This window comes from Melospiza georgiana, chromosome 10 (assembly GCF_028018845.1).
Source record: "Melospiza georgiana isolate bMelGeo1 chromosome 10, bMelGeo1.pri, whole genome shotgun sequence".
In the NCBI taxonomy this organism is placed as follows: Eukaryota; Metazoa; Chordata; class Aves; order Passeriformes; family Passerellidae; genus Melospiza; species Melospiza georgiana.
In genome coordinates this window covers 19,513,171-19,535,342 of record NC_080439.1, presented here as the reverse complement: position 1 = coordinate 19,535,342, position 22,172 = coordinate 19,513,171, and the positions used below count along the sequence as shown (strand labels likewise).

At 42.6% G+C, this 22,172-nt stretch overlaps 1 protein-coding gene across 4 annotated transcripts in view; it reads right to left on the bottom strand.

Annotated features, from left to right (window-relative positions):
* ARMC8 (armadillo repeat containing 8) overlaps window positions 1–22,172 on the bottom strand; it is a 62,765-nt gene that overhangs the window by 28,854 nt on the left and 11,739 nt on the right. For 2 of the 4 annotated variants that reach the window (XM_058031280.1, XM_058031281.1), the window contains exons 3-6: window positions 18,771–18,842; window positions 8,004–8,146; window positions 7,809–7,906; window positions 390–482 (exon numbers count right to left, since the gene is read on the bottom strand). In XM_058031280.1, coding sequence (XP_057887263.1) covers window positions 390–482; window positions 7,809–7,906; window positions 8,004–8,146; window positions 18,771–18,842 — 406 coding nt within the window. The remainder of the gene's footprint in view (window positions 1–389; window positions 483–7,808; window positions 7,907–8,003; window positions 8,147–18,770; window positions 18,843–22,172) is intronic. The other 2 variants (XM_058031283.1, XM_058031282.1) reach the window with 1 other exon arrangement.

Sequence of the window (22,172 nt, the reverse complement as noted above, 5' to 3'; positions counted from 1 at the left end):
AACCAACAGCACCTCTTAGAGAACAGTCCCTGTGTTTAAAACAGGTGAAAGCAGCTGCACAACCTCTGCAAAGAGATGCTCACGCTATCCTCAGACCTTCAGAGGAAAACCAGAAGTGTTCCAGGATTTATAGTGTTTAAAGTGAAGACTGATGCTTGCCCAGACTGCTGGCTTTGTTTAGCAGCCAAAGCCTATAAACCCCCCATAATTGCATCTTTTCTTGTACTGCAGAGCAGCATATATCAACCCAAATAAATCTGTACCAAATGCAGAGCAGTACTAGCTCAGTCATGACTGGCTCAAAATTCCTGCCACAAAAGGCAGCACACACACAGTTCTTGCAGGCCAGAAACACAAGTTGCATGGAGAACATGAATTGTCTTTCTTACTTTGCAGCAGTGGGAGAAGATCTGACATATGTATTCTTGTGTGTATCGAGACCTACTGAGCAGTGCCATGAGGTGGGAGATAACTGTAGCATCCTGCAAACAAGGAGAAAAGAAGAGAGTGTTAACACTGGATTTCAGCACAGCTTCTTTGCAGTTTGTTGCTTAAAGGAGCACTCCTGATTCTGCACTCAGTGTTCTTCCTGCCACCAAAACTTTTATGGATACAGAGCAAGATCATTAAAAGCAGTTCCTTAAAAGCTGAAGGCACAAGTGACAGTTCTGAGCAAAATCCCCACGGAAAATAAATCAAAGGTCAGTGCAATTGGAAAAAATAGGAATAACAGGAATAAGACTTCTGCAATTTGCCTCCACAATATTTGGGACAAAACCAATAAAAGAATGGTGGGGGGAACATACCAAAATCAAACATGGCCACTGACAGGGATTAGTCCAGGAGCTGCCTTAGTGCTGTCTTCCCACCAGTGTGGCTGACCCAGCTCTTGTCCCAGCTGAGTCCAAGGGAGCAGGGAGGGAACACTAAAATGTGCCCATCCTGGACAGGGCACAGTCCCCTGGAACTGACTCATCATGTCCTTTGTCTGGCAGTCAAACACACACTATAGACACTGCCAGTGTGTGTGACACTGGTGACAGAGAATCCCAAATAAATCAGCAAAAGAAAACCTTTACACTTCAGTGGGAGGTTCCCTAAGCCAAGGCAGGGGGCTGCAATGAGATGATCTTTAAAGTCCCTTGCAACCCAAACTTTTCCATGATTCTGTGGCAAGTTCTCTCCTTCAAAGACATCCAGTTATTTATCTCTGTGGTAAGGTCCAAAACCATAATGTTCAAAAGCTTTCAGTTACTTTTGCCAGCACATTTTAGTGGCAGGAACTATGGTGATATTAAAAGAAACAATGGGTATTTTAGTTTGGAAAGGGATAAACTAAATTACTTCCATGAGATAAAGGGAGCTGAGCTGAGCAAAGGGAAAGATTGAATGAGCCTTCCTTTCCAAAATACATGTGCTATATTGGCCCAAAAAATGTAAATCAGACTCTGCTTTACCTGCACGATGATGAATTAGAACCCTCTGATTTGAGAGAGGTGAACTGAAATTAGAGCAAAACCTTCCTGCACCTCAGCTCCAGTGAGAGCACTGAAAGCAGCACCAGCCTGACTGTTCAGTGACTGTATCTTCACACAGACACCCTGGTTATGAGAAGTTTTACTTTCCAACTACCTGGGAAATTTCCCACCACTTTTTAATATTGTCAAAATAAACATGTGCCAGTTTCCCCTATTTGCAAAAATATTTGAGATTATACAAAGCTTTGCAGTATTTATTTAATATCTTTTACTTATGTATATACACAATTATCATACTTATTTTAGGAAGTTTTGCTGCTGACAATCCAGCCCTCCTATTCTCTACAGAAAACAATAGGACAAGAGAGCCAAGAAACACACTGAGCATAAACTCAGCTTGTTTCTCACTAACTGGAAAGGATCAACATGCAACAGCCTCATTTGGCATCTCAGCATTCTACAGAGAGAAAGTTACTTACAAATTACTTTCCCCCAGTTACACCAGCCATATATCCATGGTCATTTCATGTTTATGTGCATAGGAAGACCAAGGGACCACCTATTTCAAGCAACATTTTCAGGGTTTGGCCAACAGCAGCTCCATCTGATCTGCCTTTACACAGAGCCCAGAGGCAAACTTCAGAACCCAAAGGTCAGCAAGGGACTGGTTTGCTTGCAGTGCAATAGGGAACATTGAATCCCAGAATGGGTCAGGATGGAAAAGCCCAACAGACACCTGGTCCCACCCCCCTGCTCCAGCAGGGCCATCCCAGAGCACAGGGCACAGCACTCCAGGCTGGAATACCTACAGTGATGGAGACCCTCACCCTCTCTGGGCTGCCTGTTCCCAACCTCCCTGAGTGAAAGCAACACCAACTGAGAACACATCCAGGATTCCTCTGTCTCTTACTGCATTTGACCCATTAAAACAGATTCTTGTCCTTTTCTGCAGATCTTCAGCAGCTGAAGGCATCAAGCCCCATCAGGTTCAACACAACATTCAGTGCTAAGAGGCTGCTCAGTTACAAAGTTCCCCTGAGACACAACCATCGAGAAGCCAGAAGGAAAGGGAGACAGAAGAAAGACACACCAGGATTCACAAGCAGAAGTGTTTTTAGAAAGGAGCTTCAAACTGTAAGATGCAAGATCTGCAATCTCCTGCAGGGAAATCCCTGGCTATGAAACATGAATTATTTCAAAAGGATACAAACTGCAACTATTAAAGCAGCACATCTTTGAATAAAATAATTATTCAGTAAACTCTTTTAATCCACACAGATGAATGTGTAACATCTCTCCATCTGTATCTAACACCAGGGAAGGAACCAACAAACACTTATTTCACTGGATCCTCACCAGTGACATCCTTGTGCAATGGTCCATTTCACCTAAAAGTCCAACAGCATTGATCACAGGAGTATTGATCACAGGAGTATTGATCACAGGAGTATTCCAGCTGCAGTTTATAGATTGGAGATTTTTGGTAAAGATCTAAGTGGACAGAAATTGAACCTCAAACTGTTGGGAAGCTCTACAATAGAGCTACAGAAATGGGAATGAAATGGCACATGGTGTTTTGTGTTTTACTGACCAGTGTGGCACTGTGGTCCAGTGGTAAACCCCTGGAGGGGAAGGTTTCCATTTTGGATGATGAAAACCATTTAGCATTTATAAGACAGGGCTGTTCTGCCACCAAACAATGTGGCAGGGTACTTGTGGTGCCACTGTCACCCCAACAATATCACTGTACATATGATATAACAGTTAATGAATCCTTGCAAACAACTCAGTGACAGTCCCCTGAAATTCTGCCAATACACAAAAATGTGTATTATTAGGTATTTTGGACTATACATTTAAGAAGCAATTCTTTATAGACATTTTTTATACACTTTCTCATTATGTTCCATCAAATCTGAAGTGTTGTGAGTATGAAAAGGTTAAAAACTCTTGGAAAGTTCCAAGAGGGCTTCATTAATGTGTTTTTAAGAAAATTGTTAATTCTACTCTACAATTTTGCTAAAATATCCAACTTGTAAAATAATTTTGGCATGTTAATCAGAGAAGAACCTAGAAAGAACTAAGGGATGTGTGGACATAAGTGACTTCCAACTAAATGCACACAGTGATTAGGTATCAATGTGAGGCTACATAATTTCACTTTTATTCACTAATGGTATCTAAGTAACAAAGGCTCTTCCTAGCAACCCTAGTGAGATTGAGTCTACACTCATTAGCTACAGTTAAAACAATGAGATTAACAAATGCATTAAAATGTTGTCTGCTAACAAAGTAGGTCCAGGCAATTTAGGACAAATACCTCTATATCATATATATTGTAACAAAATTATTGTTCATACAAACAGAATTCAGAAAGAATTAACAGTTATACCTCCCTGCTTGGATCCAAATACTTAATTTCTTCATATTCCTTTTTAACACAAAATTTGTAAAGACCTATTCTTAAAACACTTATTTTTAATTGAGGGTTGCTATGCTATTCCCCAAGTCAGAGCATTTAAATGCTTCTATCCACCCAAATAACTTGAATTCAAGCTCTATAAGCTAGAATTGCTTCTTTTACAACTCTCATTTTTAGGAAGCATTTTGGACTGGAGAACATTCAGCCTTGCTCCTGGCTCAGCCACCACAAACAGCCAGAAGGAAAGAAGGAATAAGGCATGAGAGGCTGACCCAGATTCCTGCCTTAGGAACTGTGGATCACTGAGCTGTGGTGGAGCACGTGCACACTTGGCAGTGCAGGCTCATTGCTCATTAAACACCTGGTTATTAATCACTCTAAGATATCCTGATCCTCTCAGGTGTGCCTCCTCCCTTTACCAAGCCTGGCCAATACCAGGTGACGTCAGGTTTTTCATCCCAAACCTGCCCAGGAAGCAGTAATGCCTTTCACTCATCATTCTTAAAGACTGAGACTTCTCAAACTGATTCCTCACTCTCTCTACAGGACAGTCTCATCCTGCTGCAGTGCCTTCACTCTCCAAACTCCTGTAAGGACAGGACTCCCAGCAGGGAATGCACCTCCTCCTGCAAGGCCAGCACTGCAGCCACAGACAACAAGTTCCCACTGGAATTGTATCTGGGTCCCACTGAGGATGGAAAATAGAATCACAACTGAGAACATCTGTCAGGAAATATGCAGAATGCTTTCAGGGGCTGGAAACATTTCTGCCATTCCTTTGTTATCAATAAGGTATCAGGAGTTGAAGTAACAGGAACTTGGTCAAACTGGATTTGCTTTAGTGCTTCCATCTACTCAGCAAGCCAAAACACACCCCGCTATGGTGAACTGGCTGGTTTGCATGCACAATAATCATGGAATTTAAAGAAGTCTGAACATATGTCTGCACCTCAACAGATCTCTCCCCCTGAACTGCATGTCATCCCTCATTTCCAAGTGCAGCACAGTCACTACATGGGTCTCAGCACCAAAGCCTACATGCTGCCTGTGCAGGAAGCCTCCATTAACTAGGATTCCTCTGGCACAGCAGGTCTGGACATAATTTGGTGTCACAGCTCAGCATCAGACCCTAAAAACCTGCTCTTTCTGAGAGCTCAGTGTTCATCCAGCTCAATGGATGGATCTGCACATTTTCTCAGTATAAACCCAAAGTTTCTACAGGAAACTGCCCAAATGTTTCCAACTCTGAAGAACTATTTTATCCTTGGAACTGAACAGAATTAATCACACAAAACTGGCAGCAGTTTATCCTTCAGGCTTCTGTCCATAAGGAAAGGCTCAAGAGGAAAGGTGCAGTTCTGACACCCAGCACTCCTGCTGGGAGAAGTATTCCCATTACTGTGGGTGATGTGCACCTGTTACAAACAGAAAGGAATGTTTTAAGCTGCACTCTTTAAAGCACTTGTATATCCTGGATTTTAACAGAGAGGTCTTCTGAAACCTCTAGAATGACTGCAACACTCTTGCAGATGTTAAGCTAACTCCCAGCACCTTGTCTTGGAAACAGTCCTGCCTAAGGTTAGAGAGAGCATCCTCTCTGCAGTCAAATCATGAAAAATTCTGGGAGAGTTTCCATGTTACACACAACTCAAGATCCAACTTTCCAGAAGCTTTCTCCAGAACTGCTGGCCTGGAATGAAAAGCCATCGACAAACTTGGTCTCCTACCTTTCAAAACAGGACCTGAAAAGGGCAGAACTTGAGAGACCTTCAAGTGCTGCAGCTGCACAGAGATGGTGACAGTCTCCTGGAGCTGCTGGGACCAGAAACAAAGAGGGAGCAGGGTGGCTAAATGGGAACTTGGAATTCTTCTTCTTGTTCTCACTGTTGGAATGTCTACCATGAAGTGTTCATTAGGCCCATAATTACTCCTTTAATTGCAAAGCCAATGTCTCAATTGCTGCCTTGTGAAACACAGCTTGCAGCAGTGTGGGCTGGGTTGTACCTTCCAAGAGATCAGAAAAGCATCTTATCAAAGGATCTGTATTCAGCTCTTTTCAAAGCATGGCTTTGGGTATTCCCACAAGAGAAGGGAAAAAAAGGATTTGCAGGAATAGGACTTAAAGTATAATCATAAAATACTTAACTTTGAGGTGTCTAACTAGAATGGGAAATGGGAAAATGGGTTTTACAGGTGAACTAAGGAGCAAGGACCCCTCACTAAATGATCATTTCCTGTAGTTATGGTTAATTCCAGGACATCCCATTTGCCTGAAGAAGGACTGGGGGAGCAGTTGATGTCATTGCAGTGCAGCTGAGAAAGCAAAGCATGAAACACCAAATCCAGGCCTCAGGCATATTGTTCCCATGGCAGTGGTTATTTCCATGCTAATGCTGGTTCCTTCCCATTTCTGTCCATTTCTCTACCCCTTCCTCTCCCTTCAACACATCAAATCCTCCAGACAGAGAGCAATTAAAAGTCCCTATTGAGCACTGATGCCCAGGAAGAGATATGGATTGTTAATGGAGTCATCTTAAACTCCTCTCTGGATGCTGAGGGCAGGAAGCAGATGCCTCTGCACTTATCATCTCTTAGAGGCTGATTTGGGGGAATCTGGGAGCACGGAGTGAAGACAAAGAAAGACACAAAGAGGAAGAAGCCCTTGGATCACTCTGGAGAGGTGCCTTTGGTGTTCACACATACAATATGCATTGAGATTTTCCATGCTAAACAATCAGCAAACACCTGGAAAAAAGGCAGTGAACAGTGGAGGACAAAGCTGGCTGATTGTCTATACACACTAAATGCAAGCTGACTTGCTGATATGGACTAACTGGCAGATGAAATTCAGAACAGGTGTATGGTAAGACTGAGTCCATAGAAAATAACAAGTTTCCTACCTGTGTCTGGAATGAAAATGTAAAAATTCATTGGAAAAATGAATAGAGAACAAAACAGTTATTGCAGCAGTGCATTACAAAGAGACAAAAGACAATGAAGAAAAGCTGTTGACTATTAACAGTCAAACTGTATGGAAAGTAAGACATGAGAGGCCAGCTCTGCCCTTCTCTGTAAGCATCAAGACTTCCTCAGCAAAGAAGAGCCCCCAGTGAGTGGGACCAGAGTGGTTCTCATTGTGGGTGCCCAGTTACCCTGAGAAGCTGGAGCTGCCCTGTGACCTCCCCCAGACTGAGGCAATGCTCTATTTGCCAAGCAGGAAGAGACTGCTGGACCACTACAGCTTTCATTCCATGGCTCACCTTACACCAGGACAAGGGAAGCTGCTGAACTCTCCTTGCCCCTCCTTCCCAATAAGAGGCAGTGCCTGGGTTTGGGCAAACCCCAGAGACAGCAGAGCCTTCAGAGAGGGCTCTGCCCAGTCACCAACAGCCCTGCTGGCACATCTCCAGGACAAACTCAGGACTACAGCAAGTGGAGAGGCACATTTTCTATCCTCCTGTCACTTAAATGCAATTCATACATATGCCAACTAAGAGCAGGAACATTTTAGAGGTGAAGCTCTTCCACTGGAAGTACAAACACAGAGCAAGCCCTCTCCCAGCTGGAGAGGGAGGACAGTGCTGGATAAAACTAACTTTCAGAAAGTAACTGTTGCCAGTTTAGCTCTGATAACAGGACCTCTAAATACCATTTAGAGACAGTTTTTCCTCCTTAAGATTGCACCCAAGTCTGGACATGTAGGTATTCTCTTCATCAGTGGGCTACCCTGGTGACCAGCTGATATCAAACCAGCCATAAATGTTAGAGATAAATGCCTTAAAGGCAGGTGAGAAGTGCTAATGCTGTTGGCTCAATCAAGGCCTTATTACTACTCCAGACAACAAGATTTTTCACTCCCACCCTCTCCATAGCCTTTAAAAAGACATAATAATCTGCTTACAACTTACTGTGTACAGCAGATCCTCTGGAGTTACAGGGCTGATGAAAATGGTGCGGAGACATCGCAGGCAAGCTTCAATAAACTTCAAATCTGGCGAGAGCAATCCTGTAAAAATGGGCACATCAAGCATTCAGTGTCAGCATCTCTGTTCATTTCAGTACTTTAGCAACATTTACTGACAGATCCATTATGGGAGGAGTACCTTGCAATAAGGCTGGGATAATATGGCAGTCTAGGAGGGATTTGACATTGTTCTCTGTCCCCATGGCAAGGCTGCCCAGGACCACTGCACATTCTGTTCTCAGCTCCGTGCTTGAGGTCTCTTGCTGGAGTAAATACAGCAACCTGCAAACACAAGCATTTTTAGAGGAAAATTCATATGGAAGAGAAAATTTCAGTCTAAAAGAAAATAATCTGAATCTTGCTATGTAAAGAGGATGAAAACCTTAATAGAAAGATGAAGACTGAGTAAAAGAGTAGAGTAACACTTCGTTCACAACCTTCTCACACTGTGTGTTCCTACACAACCTTTGCTTGGTGTAAAAAAAACCAAGTAAAAAATCAATTGCTACAATCTCTTTCTTAAAAATGTATGTCACAGTACTGACATTCAGGATGGGCCTTTCAGGATAACAGGGAGATCCCAAATTTCAGTTAAAGGAAATGAGTTTGCAGTTTGAGGCTGATGGGAAAGGGAACCTTAACACCATTGTGGGGATGGTTATCTGTGGCAGTGGTTTCTTCTGGGTCACAACTGCAAAGTAACTCCATCACCAAGCACAAGCATGGGGTGGGCTGAGGGTAATCTGAGTTTAGAACACTGAGAAATGATGACATAAAGAAAGCAAGCCCAGGAAAGTTGTATGTGCAGAAAGGCAGCTGTATTGGAGCTAAACAAGATCACTGCAAGCCTAAAGCACATCTTGCCAATAGTGTCATTTGGGTCCCAATCCATCTGGATTCTTTCTACAGTATCAAGAAGCAAAATACATCATCAGTGGTATGCAAAATCATCACTAAGGAAAAACAGCACTCCCTCAACCCAGTGGAATCAGATAACTTTGCACTACTATTACTTCTTTACAGACACATGATTTTTTTTTCTCTGTTCTCTAGACCAGGTAATGACAAGAAACAAAAGCTTCTATGGTGATGTACAAACACACTGAGAGATCCTGGCTAAAATTCATCCTGGAAAAGAAGAGAATATTGAGCTCCTGTGTGGAAAGCACAATCTCATCTACTGTTCTAACCCTGGCTGACTCCTCTGCTGTATGTGTTGGTAAATATTGATCTAATTACTAATTAAAACATAACAGTAGCAATAACCTTTTTAAAAATAGCTTTCAATAACCTAGAGGTCAATTTAGAAATTCAGCAATGCAAGAGTATTTCCTTCCATTTTCACTAGAAAGTCATGCAGACCTGCTCTGTGTCTTCCCTGTACAGACCACACCAATGGCCTTCTCTCATTATCAAGGTCTTGAACAAATAACCTGATGTTTGTATGCAGAAATATTCAGTCACAGAACCACAGAATCATTCAAGTTGGAAAAGTCCTCTCAGATCATCAAGTCCAACCATTAACCCAGCACTGCCAAGGCCACCACTGCCCCATGTCCCCAGATGCCACATCCACACAACTTTTAAATCCCTGCAGGGATGGGGACTCCACCACCAGTGCCCCAGGCAGCTGTGCCCGGGCTGGGCAAGCTCTTCCAGGAGGAATTTTCCCAACCTGAACCTTCCTGGCACAGCTTGAGGCTGTTTCCTCTCCTCCTGTCCCTGTTCCCTGGGAGCAGAGCCCGACAACCCCCAGCTGTCCCCTCCTGTCAGGAGCTGTGCAGAGCCACAAGGTCCCCCCTGAGCCTCCTTTGCTCCAGGCTGAGCCCCTTCCCAGCTCCCTCAGCCTCTCCTGGTGCTCCATTCCCTTCCCCAGCTCTGTTCCCTTCCCTGGACACGCTCCAACCCCTCAGTATCATGTCCTAAAAAGACTTTTTTCCCCAAAAGGATCTTTAAAAAATTCAAAAGCACATTAAATTCTGAAGGCTTTTCTCTTCCAAGGAAAGTAATTGCTATTTTCTTTCCCATTAACACCCCACAAGTGGGACAAATGTTACAGTTCTGCTTCTCTTAAAGAGCAAAAATTAAACACATCAACTACAATCTCAAGTCTAACATGCTTAAAATAGAAAGCCTTACCTAAAGTTTATAATTAGTGAAGATCAAAATTTAAGTTCCCATTTTGCATACAATAAGTTTCTGAAATACTAATAATATCCTTTTCTACATCTTTAAAATAAGTCTGAGGTTCAGATCAGGTGTTCCACAGAGCTAGACATGTATATTGTAATATTTTCTATTTCTGTCTTTAAAAGACAGAACTGACACCAAGTAACACTGAAAATTAGGTACTCCCATGACAAACTATAAAATTACCAAAAGTTTAAAGTGAGGAGAATCCATATAGTCACTAAAGATAGAAATTCTTTAATAAAGTACTGTCAAGCATTAAAGACAAAGATTCACATCCTTGTGTTGTCCAGGGGAACATCCTGGACTGGTTTGTTGTTTCCAGGCTCTATCCAAGACAAATGCAGCAAAGATGCAATGCATTCCTCCTATACATAAACATCATCAGGATAAAAAAGAAGAAAAATGGCATTTATATGCAGGGGACAGAAGGGAAGATTATAATTTGGATTTTGGAAACTGAAAAACAAGATTAAGGTATTTTTTCATAGTTCACAAGTCCTAAGAACACAGTGTCCCTGCATAACCTGGATCCCTGATCTGCAGCCTTGTCCCTTATCAGCCAGCCTCTGGATTCCAAAGCAGCAGAAACACTGGAACAAGGCTGTGCTAGAACCACCACAACACACTTTTGTGTGCTTCAGGGGAAAACAAAAGCACAAATACACAGAAAAGGTTCTCTAAAGGTACTAATGTTCTTGTTGACACTCTTCAGCCTGTGGTCCTGCAGTGAAGCTCATTACAACAAACAGGAAATTAAATAAACCTGATGGAAGGATCTTACAACATCTTCACAAGCATTTTCCACTGGTTTAAAATGCAGTATTTAGATTTAGATTAGTATTTTTAGATTAGATATTTCGATTTAGATTAGTATTTTTTTCAAATTTCTATAAGGCTTCTTCAGAAAATTTCCACTTACATTTATATAAAATACAACTTCTGCCCTTCTATGGGCAATTAAATGATTAAAGCTTTTTTTCTCAGGTGTCAGGAATGATATCCAGGAAATGAGGAAGGACAGGAAATCCATCCAAAGGGACACTCCAATGGACCCCATGAACAACCATGCCAAGAAACAGAAATGGGGTCAGCTGAGGCATGATCACACCTGGGAAAACCATGGATTATTTTAAAGTAGAAAACTTCCAAAGGAAGCAGCTGCTGAACAAAAGAGAACTCCAGTGGCTTAGCAAGGAAGAGACTCAGCTCAGCTTCCTCTTTCCCTTGATGATGACATTGGGTGTGATGCACCAGAGTTCCACACCATAACACACATGTGCATGGTTTAAACCTCCCAATCCAGTCTGAGCACCAACCTCACAGTTACAAAGAACAGAAATGCCCTTTTTCACATTGCAGCCCACTCACAAGTTGTCACAAAAATGTCTCAAGTTCCTGAAACACCTGGCAAGGAGATGAGACTCAGCACTTCCTCAAACCCCACAGGCAGGCACGTGGAGGAAGAGCCCAGGATAACAGTGAGTGCTATGAAGCCTAAGACATCTTTTATCAAAGTATATTAATAACTAAGAGCTTTAATTGAGTCATGCTTAGCTGAACATTCATCACCAGCCCCTTGCAAAGGAGATGAATACACTATTTGTGGGATTATTGTATCTTATTCTACCTTGGGAGATGCTTGTACTCCAGTCCATTGCAAGAAGGCCCAAAAGCTCTCCCCTGGCAAAGCCTGTGATGAACACACAGATGAAAGCACTGCTGAGGTGAGTCACCCCTGCTGCCTGACAGAACATGGAATAAAAAGTCACTGCATGCATAGAGGTGACCTCTGAACATGCTGCAAGTCCCAGTGAGAGTCAGCTCCAAATAGTGAATGGAATTAATGGATTGAAAATAGCTCAAACAAGGCAGGAACACCAACTTTTTTTTCAATCTCTTCTTTTTAGTCCTAAAAAGCACTACTTTTCAGACATAACAAGAAGCAATCCCTTTCCACAGAGCTTCCCAAAGACAGAATAAGCATAATTTTAAAATCCTTCAGAATAATTTCTGTATAATATCTAAAGTGACAAACTAAATAGCTTTAGATTCTTGCACAAGTACACTCAAAAATGAGTGATTTTTATGACTGCTTGTCACAGAAATTTATCCTGGAGTGAATGCCAGTTTCTCCTCTGGAACCATTGGCAATTCCAAATCTCCAGAGGCTGGATCCAAGAGACCTGGGCTAACTCTACTCCCTAAAAAGCCCGACAAAGCAAAGATAACTCTTTCTGAAATATTTCTCACAGAGCACAGTTTTTTAAAAGAGCCAAGTTGAGCAGTATGCAGTGTATAAGTAGGGAAGCTGGCTGCACAGAGAGCTTTTCCCTTGGGAGTAAAAAAGTCTCAGCTTGCAGCTCTAGTAATTTATCCTAATGCTCAGACATCCTCACTAACATTAATATTCCATGAGCTGTTCTATATACACCACAAAACCTGCAGCCAGTCTGACCCTTCATGTAACTAAATCCAACTTTGGAGAGTTCCAATATCTACTGAGCTGCAAGAGGTATGGATTTGCAACTCCACATTTTTCATGACTCCCATCAAGTTCTCCCTCCCCCTCCTCTTTAATGATGCTTCACTTGGAAACAGCCCTGGCTCCTCCCCTGGAGCCCTGTTGACAGCAGGAATAGTCCCCCAGCCTTCCATGGGTTCCTGTCCTGGTTCCTAGCCTGGTGTCTCAGCTCCCTCGAGGTGCTCACACATCCCCTCCCTTCCAAGTGAAGGCCACTGAGGTGGCTGCAGCACAGCCTCTCCTCTTGGTTACCAGATCCAAACCCTCCATCCCAGTGCACCACCACTGTCAGACCTCCAGTCTGAGCTGAACTTATTCCAGTGTTTCCCCCTAAGCCCATTCCATGACCCACTCAGCAAAAGAAATACATCCTTTCTTTGCAGCCATTTATATCAGAATAGGAACACACAGCCCCTGGAAGCAAACAGAGATAAATTCACACCAACAGCACTCACTTTTTAACTTCCACAGTGAATTACACTGGTTCAGTTTAAGACTATTTTTGAGACTATAAAAGCCTTTTGTTCCACAAAAAGTGTGTTAATAGGCCTCACACAAACCAACATCTTCACCTGGTCTTGCTTCAACCATCTTATCACTTTGCTCAAGACTGATGTCTTATTCCTATGTTCACCATTGGACTGTTCATTCCATTGACTTTGACAAAACACATTTAAACTTCATTCTAAATCTTCCAGAAATTCCTGTCTGATTTACAATATCAGCCAGCTTATGACCACCATCTGAACAATTACTGTTCATTAAGACAAACTAAGTGTAAAATGTTTTTGTCTGAGGATATCAAGTGACCTTATACCAAAAATCAAGCTGGTTTTACTTCCCATTCACCTGCAGTTTGAAATTCTCCATTGCATATAAAAAGATTACACTACAGTCTCACTGAGTTTGGTATCACCAGCCAATATCCTGCATCAGCACATGAAGAGAACATCAAGAACCAATTTTTGAGTGATTTTGTACAGATTTGACTCTTCCAGCTCCTTAAGAAGAAGTAACACAAGGTATCACAAAGCTACCTTCCACATGATATTTTTAAACTTGAAACTTAAAATTCTAATGAAAACACACAAAAGAAAAGGTGGCATTGGAAATACATCTTGTATTAACATCCTTCTTTTTGCTATCAGAACAGGCACTTCAGAGATATGGGGCTCTATAGCTTCTAAACAACAGCTCTCACACAATTCTGCTGATTGCACATGTTTGCCTTGACTCACCTGTACTCCACAGCTGTGTTAGAAGAATACCTTGCTCCAGTTATACACATCATCCTTGTGGAGAGAGTTATTCCTCATTAAGAGACATGTAATAATGCAATCAGGTCCTGACTCCTGACTTGATTTGAAGAAAAGCAAAGAACAAGCACAGGAGAGCATCTGCTCCCCACTCTTTCACCACCCTGGAGCAAAGCAAGGCAGGTGAAGCTCCTTCCCCTAAGGCAGCAAACCACACCTGGTCAGATCCCTGCACTGAGGGGTGCATGGCAGAAAATCCCAATGCAAACTGCACAAAAACCAAAACAAGCCATCAGGAAACAATTGTGTCCTGACCTCTTAAGGACATCCAAGAAGTCTGGACTAAACACTCCCTAATGTGCATGACAGACCTCACAGTACTGAGTCCAAGTGCAGGGAGTTCCTGGAAGCAGGCTGGGAACAGGCCAGGGACAAGGAAGGTCCCAGAGGATGTTCAGACCTGGTAACAGCACATTACTGACAGCCCAGCCCTCAGCTCCTGCAGGCCCCAGGGCAACCAGCTGGGCACAGAGGAGCACTGGAGGCAGGAGGAGCTCTGACACATCCTCAGGCCTTGCTCTGAGGCAGGATCAAATATGGAACCATTTGAAGTGGCTGTCCTGGTCAATTTTCCAGCTCCCATGATGGAGATCCACAGCACTGCCACCCCAGCAGCCCCTCAGCATTGCAAGGCACATTTCTCCACTGCTGTAGGGCAAGTCCTGCTCTCCCCCTTCTCTGCTCATCTGTCTTGTTTTTAACTCCACAGAACAAGACCTGCTTTTTGTGAGCCAGTTTTGTGTGATGATTGAGCTGAGGCAGGTCTCAGTGCAAACACAACACAAGAAGTGGAGGCAGGACATGGTCAGAAGCACCAAGGGTGGTTCTGTGAGAGGAGCTCTGTTACACCAACCTGGCACTTCACCTGCACTGCCAGGGCCAGAGCCACCTAAAGATTTCCTTTCTCATCTTTTCTACCAGGTTACACAGTTACCAAAGCAGCAATCTTTTATTCTTTTGGCAAACTCTAAAAGAACACTGCCTGAAGGAATTTGATTATGTTTAACAACAAATTGAAACATAAAATGTCATCTTGGTGTGTTTACAGGCCTAGAAACAATTTAAAATCCCAATAAATTCTTACTAATTTTCACTTCCATAGGCAACCTAACAGTCTGCTGTGCAAAACTCAAAATTCAAGTGATGGAATGGAAGAGTCCTTCAGCTGTTCTACATGGCCTTTAAAATGTACTCCAAAGAAATTTTAAAAATTTAAAAACTCAACAGTTAAACAGAATCATTGATAAATGCCAGGGAAAGATTAAAATTAGCTACACAAAATTCTTTGAGGGCACCTACCTAGAGAAAGCTTTGGGAAGAAGTGCACTACCACCTTACAATGCCAAATAATTGACTTTATGTGATAGGGGAACCATCAGCTGGAAGTTAGAAAATAATTTTCAGTAAGTGTCAAGAATGATTTAGTGATTCTGTTAAAGGCCCTGGGTGGTTGGGACTAAGATTTGATTTAAAAACTGTATTAATTTTGGAGCAAAGGAATAACTGAAGCTCTTAATGAAGTGGATTGGACTTTAAATGCTGAACTCTCAGCAATAATTAGATCAGCAGTAACTTCATTCAGGTAAGGGTTTTTGTCAAAATCACACACAGAAGAACTTCAACAGCTAACTACAACAAACAGGAAGACAGAGCTCTGATCTGCTCACTGGAATTTAACATTGCTTTCCCTATGCTCTGCCATCCCCACAGGAAAGAAGGAAGGGAATGATCCCAGGACTGAAAGGCCCTGCTGTCCTTTCAATGACAACCCAGCAATGCTGCATCCCTCTGGGTACAAAGAGCTGCTCCTCAGACCTGGAACACTGACTGACCAGGAATTCCTCCTGCTCATTTCACTCAAGGCTCTCCTTTTCCAATTCCACCTCTGTGAGCCATTTACAGTTCAGAGGGTCGGGAGCCAGCAGCACCACAGACTGCTACTGCATGAACAGCACTTAGCTCAGAAGCCCTGTTAAGATGACTTAGAAAAGAACAATTTATATTTGAACTGATGATTCCATCGTTTCCCTGAGATTTAGGCTCTAAGAGGAACTGAGAGAAAGCATTAAATATTAAACTTGGACTCCAGGGAGGAGTCTGATGTGGTGACAGACACACAAACTGCAGGATTTGTTCTTATAAAACTGCTCAGTAAAGGGGCATACCAACAATTACTGTGGATTTCTTGGTCTCTGCTAGCAATAATGTGGGGCAGAAAGAAAAAAAAGCTGAAGGACAGGACAAGTAGGAAACTGTTTTTGCCAATGCTGTTGTGTCTTAGCTTTAAGTTACTCTGCCACTTAAAGAACTTGGCCTTAAAATAACTTTTCCCCTCTAAACTTTAAAAACTCTATTTTCTAGGAATACTACTAAAATGCAAGAATTTCAAAAAGTAACATTTCTGCAGCATTGTCAGGGGCGCAAGGCCAGCATTCCATGAGAATGGAAATTCTACGATTCTGGGAAGAGATACAGAAAAATCACTTCTTGGGAAACAAAATCCACACACAAGCTGGCTATTTCCATTCTGAACATCCAGGGCCAGGTCTGTGCACACATCTGGACAGGTTGAACACCTCCAAGTTTTAAATTCCAGACATGGCAACTCTGCAAGCTTTCTTTAATCAACTTTGTTTTCTCTAGCACCCTCTTCAGAATAAGCAGTGCAGAGATGACCACAGGTCAGACTGAACTTTAAAGGGCCCCCAAAAAATTCATTTAAGGTATTGATACATGTCCCTTTCCAAAGATGACACCACTGAAGAGCCATCTCACAGACTCTGGAGGTCACTGGCCCAGAAATGACAGGGATCCACCATTATTCCACAGCAATTGCTTCCTTTGTAGGAAGATCCTCACAGGACTTCGCATTTCTTTGCAGTATTTTAAAATAATAGGGTTATTTCATATATTCCAGTAGTATTTGGCCTGATTTCAAACAAAAGATATTTCTAGACTTGTTTCCAAATCCCTTATGAGTCTGTTCTAATATTTGAAGATACTGTATTCTTTTCCACTGAGTGACAGGTCTGAAGGGGTTCCTTGGGTCTAAAGAGTATTTTCTGAAAGCCTGAGAGAGGAATATTTGGGGAAGGAGAGAGAAGCAAGAAATGAGTAAAAAACAAGCTGAATGACAGGATAAAGCTTCAGTAGAATTCTAACAATTCCCATTAGAGAAGACAATCAACTTCCTGTGGGAGCCTGAAACTGAACTCTGTGAAAAGAAAATTGTTCCTAAAGACTTAAACCAAAGAATGTCATGTTAGTTATTCCTCTACTCACTGAGGGAGAGGCTTGGCTTTGCAGACTGGAATTCCCCAGGCCCCTGCACTCCACCAGCTTCACTGATTAGAAACCACATCAAAAGAGCCAAAGGATTCCCACCTCCTTGACAGAGAACACCAGAGGAGTTCTCTAATCCAAACAGTCTATAATCTACTCAAGTCTGTCTGCAACACCTTGAGGAAATTGTAAAGCCTTCAGAAAGGCACTTGGGGGTAGATGATGTCAGGCTACAGCCAGGGAGGATCACTCTCAGTGTATTTCAGCTAGTCCTCCAGTCTGAAGAGCCTTTTCTGAGGATCACTGAAGAAACTTCCAGTCATTTGAGAATAACTTGTCCTGAAGAGAGGACAAGTGTGATAGCTCACTTTTTGACATTCCCCGGGGCCAGTCATTTCTCTGCAGTTGTAGATTAACTGTATAATTTACCTGGGAAGCCAGAAGGCATTAACAACAATGAAGAAAAAAGCACTTTTGGATTTTCCTTACTGGGCACAAAAGTAGCAGCAAAAAGCAGGACAACTGAGGGAATAGAAGTCCTACAAAATGTAAGAACAGGAAGATTCTAGATTGGGAAAGTGAATCAGCAGGACTTGCAAAAACTCCAAGACCTGTTGCTGATAGAAATTCCTTAAATTTCTCATCATCTTCAACAAATGCCCATTTTCATCTTCTCACCTCCTGTGAAGTCTTCTCTTCACCTGTTTGTATCTGGTCAAAAGGGAAGATAATCCAGCAGGTTTGGTACAGGGGTGGCCCCCCTGCTAATCCCTAGAGAATTTCAAGGGCCAGCCTTGGCACAAACTCAGTGTCAGTGAGAAGATACTCTCTGCAAATAAAAAGCATTTTTGACAAGGCAACAGCAGCTCAGGCAGAATAGTTTGGGACCTGGCTGCCATTTAAGCAAAAAGATACAGGTGGGTGCCACACTGCCAGCACAAGGACTGCAGTGCTCAAGGTTTTCATTCTCCACTGCTGCAAACTGAGGCTGGAAGAAAGCTGGAGGAGAAGAGGGATGAAATGAAAGCTGTAGTGAGCAGTCTAGGAGCTAAAGTCACCTGTTCAATTTGTACTAGTGGAATCAGGGTCCAGAAAATGTTAACATCAGCTGAAGCAGCAAGGTACAATAAAGTATGATCAATGGGTTTTAATTCTCTGCAGCAAGTGGAGCAGACAAGCAAATTATCTCAGATGTTTTTCAATATTTTAAATTAAATCTTAAACATAACCTTACACATTTTCAGTTATGAACTCACAGGCAGTTGGCTGAAGAACAGGATTAAGATACAACCACTTTCATCCATCATTAATATCAATGTCAAAAAAATAGATTTTATTCCTGAGCTGATAAAGTTCAATAAAAACACCAAGACTACTTTAGAGAATTCTATGAAATTCTAAATGAAAAGCATTACTCAACAGCCTGTTCTGTAATACATGAGTTTAACAGATATTTCAAGTCTCTCTCAGTTACATTAAAGAAAGTATTCAGTCAACTACAATCAAAGTTAAAACAAAAAAGTGCCTGTGATCGAAGGATCATTATTCCAGACCTGTTGTGAATCAGTGAAAAGGAGAGTAGCAAAGGACATACCTTGGAACTGCTCCCAAAACAATCAAGTTGGCTTTTTGTTTGTTGTTTCCAATTACAGCATTTTTCATATCTCTGTAAATCCAGAAAGAAAAACAAACCCTGGTAAATTATGCTGAGGTACTGAGGGCTTATCTATAGAATTTACTATTTCCATGAGGCTTATCAAGCAGTTTTCCACATGTCCATGCTGCAGCTACAGACTGGGCAGTGCTTCAGGGCACAGTTCCCTCAGCCCACAGGAAAATACCCCAGAGCTCTGAGATTCCACTACATCCCAACTCCTGCAAGTAAGCAAAAACCCAAACTATCTCACATGCACACCATACACCAAGAAGTCTTATTACTGACAAAAACTAGATATACTGGTTCTTTGTGCCCACATTGTCACTAGACTTCTAAAACAATTTCAAAACCCCACTACTGGCTGGGAAGTCAAATATTGGGAATTTAAAGTATTAACTGAATAGTCTACTGGGTGCAGGGAAAGGCAAGCTAAGAAAAAGGAACCAGGATCCATCAGCAGTCTCCAGAGACCAGGCTTTACTCTCTTCACCCCAGGCTTCCTTTCATGTATTTCAGCAGGACACCTAAACATCTGTGCATCAAAATCTCAGGGATTAAATGGAAACCAGAGTATTTTCCCACCTGAGAGTCACTGCAAGGTTACACACATGACAGGCATTCATACCAGAGAGGTACCAGAACATGGGAAGCACTTTGGGAAGTGGACACTGGTTGCACACACTAAGAATTCCTATTAAACATGTGATTTGTAATCTTGTTCAGAAAATTGCTACTGGATCCTAAAAACCACCAACACCTGCTCTTCTTTCTCTTCAAATGAGCACATTGAGCATACATGAACATCCAGAGAATCTGAAAGCAAGCTTGCAGCTTAGAACTGGTTTCTGAAAATCAAGATGATTCAATTCTAGGAAGCTTTCTAGCTGTTGGGGCCTTTAAGAGCACAGAATAAAGAGAGATCAACTTCAGGTAATTCTTTACCACCAAAAAACCAAACCAAAACTGATAAGCTAATCACTACACATTTAATTTATTCAAACAATTTGGGAGTGTTAGTAGTTGCTTCAAGTGAGCACATTTTCTTGCCTTTCTACTTCTCCCAGCTGGTATCTGCAATTTTTAAGGAACATAGAGCAGCCCTGTCCTGTGAGATCTGCCCTGGCCAGCAGGAACACTATTCATTCCTTTGGTGTGCACTGAAAAATCAGATTTCACTGCACCAAGCAGCAGTCCCAAGAGCCCCAAGTTTAACAACTCCCTCCACTACAGTTGTCAAAGACTTCTTAGCCAAGGCAGGCAACTCCTTACTGGCACAAACAGGACCTCCATAAAGCTCAATTAGCAGAAGGTAATTGCCTGTTCTGCCTCAATTTCTCCACATGCATGCATAAGAGTACTTGAGGAATTCCAGGCTAGCTCCAAGTCTAGCTGTGATCTCAGAGCTCCTGCATGGGATCATCACTAAAAGCAGCTCAGCTGCAGCTCTGTGCACACCTGAAGCCAGCAGAGTCAGGAACCCCCTGCAAGGAGCCAGCACTGAACAGCAACTCCCAGCCCAGCATCAGAGGAAATGCTGCACCTTCCTGTTGTGTCCCCCTAAGGTGGGTAACTTCACACCATCAGGCAGGAGGGAGAGGAGAAAGAGCAAGGTCAGCAGACAGGCTAAGCTGGAAACCCCTGAAAATTCCACAAATGGAGTTGAAGTTGTCACTAAAATCAGAAACAGTACTTCAGTGGTTTCTATGCTGAACCCTTCACATTTTTAAAAGTTTGTGAAATGCAAGAGTCAGTCCAAACAGTGGCAGAAGCAAGGGTCAGATGTCTCAGAGGAATAATGGAAACTGCACCAACAGATGTGTCAAGTTCAGGCACTCAGGCCACTCCAAGACTTCAGAAGAAGCTGCCTCTCCCTGCTGTCCTGAGGCACCAGAGCCATCAAAAACTGCACCCTACCCACAGCCTGCAAAGGCATCTCAGGCAGCTAAAGGGGAGGCACCAACCAAACGCTCTGGAAATTACCAAACAGATTTTGGTGATGCTTTAATACTCTGTGCTTGTGATTTTACATTGTATTTTGTGTAAAAAAATCCAAAATAACAAACAAAACTGAAAACAACACTAACCAACTTTTGTGACCCCTGCTCCAACCCCCAACAGAATGGTTTGTTAACCTTATAATCATTTAATTAGTATTTCCTATTAGAATTTCATTCAGAGACCCTTTCACAAGTGGCAGGAGCATGGCCAAGTTCACAACACTCAAGTGGAGAGGGTAAGAGAGGGCACAGTCCTGATCTGTAAATTATTCAGATTAATTTCTCCATCCCACTTTCATAAAGTTCCTCAGAAAAGCTATGTCAGACAGGTAAGAAATGGCACAAACTTGAGATTTCTGACAGATCCAACACATGTACATTTGACCAACTTCAACTTGCAGGCAAGTCAAAAACCCTGAGACTGGAAACATGACCAGAACCTGTCAGACAGTGCTCAAAGGTCCCCATGTCTGTGTGCACTCCCAAGCTCCTGCCACACTTCTCTCTTCCAAGTGCCCCCTACATAAGTGACCTATTCAATACATAAGAAGCTGTGGATATGGAAAGCAGAACACCCTTAAAATGCCACATTCAAATGCTGCATAGTAGTAGACTTTTTTGAGTACAATGAAAAATAATTATGTAATTGCATATGATATTTTATAGAGATTTTCCTGATCAGGAAGCTGGTTCCCTAAGAAGCAAGGAACTACCATATGCTGTCCTGGACTACCAGGTCCTTGGTGAATCACAAACCTTGGAAAAACTGAGGGCAACTCCCTCATTTGAGAACATTACCTCCAACAAGTTCAAGCTTGCCTGATTTCAGATCCAAGACATCATGAGATACATCCAAGGAAAAAAAGCAGCAAAGATCACTATCTTGTACAAAAAAGGAGGCAACAAAGAAACCTCAGAAACTGAGTCCAAAACTAACCCCCAGTTTATTTCCAAATGTCAGGCACCCTGCTCCCATGTCCTCTGTGCAGGAGGGAAAAGGGAACAGCAGTAACAGCGCAGTTACAGGGAGATGAGAGCTCCAGAAGTACAAAACAGCCCTGGTGACTCCAGGCCTGACCTGTGACAGGACCATGATCCAGAGGGAGATCCAGCCTTTCCAACTCCCAGCTCAGGGTATGAGCCAGCTGCCAGCAGCCTCCCAAGAAAAACTCAGAGCTGGCACCTGCACCCACAGCACCTCAGCACCAGCCAGTGTCTCAGCCAGAACAGCAACTCTGTGGAGAGTCCAAACACAAACCTGGAGCTCCATAAAGCAGAGCTCTTAAGATGCATTTGATGTTGGCTGGATTTTTGATTTGGGCTTTTATCTATCCTGTATATT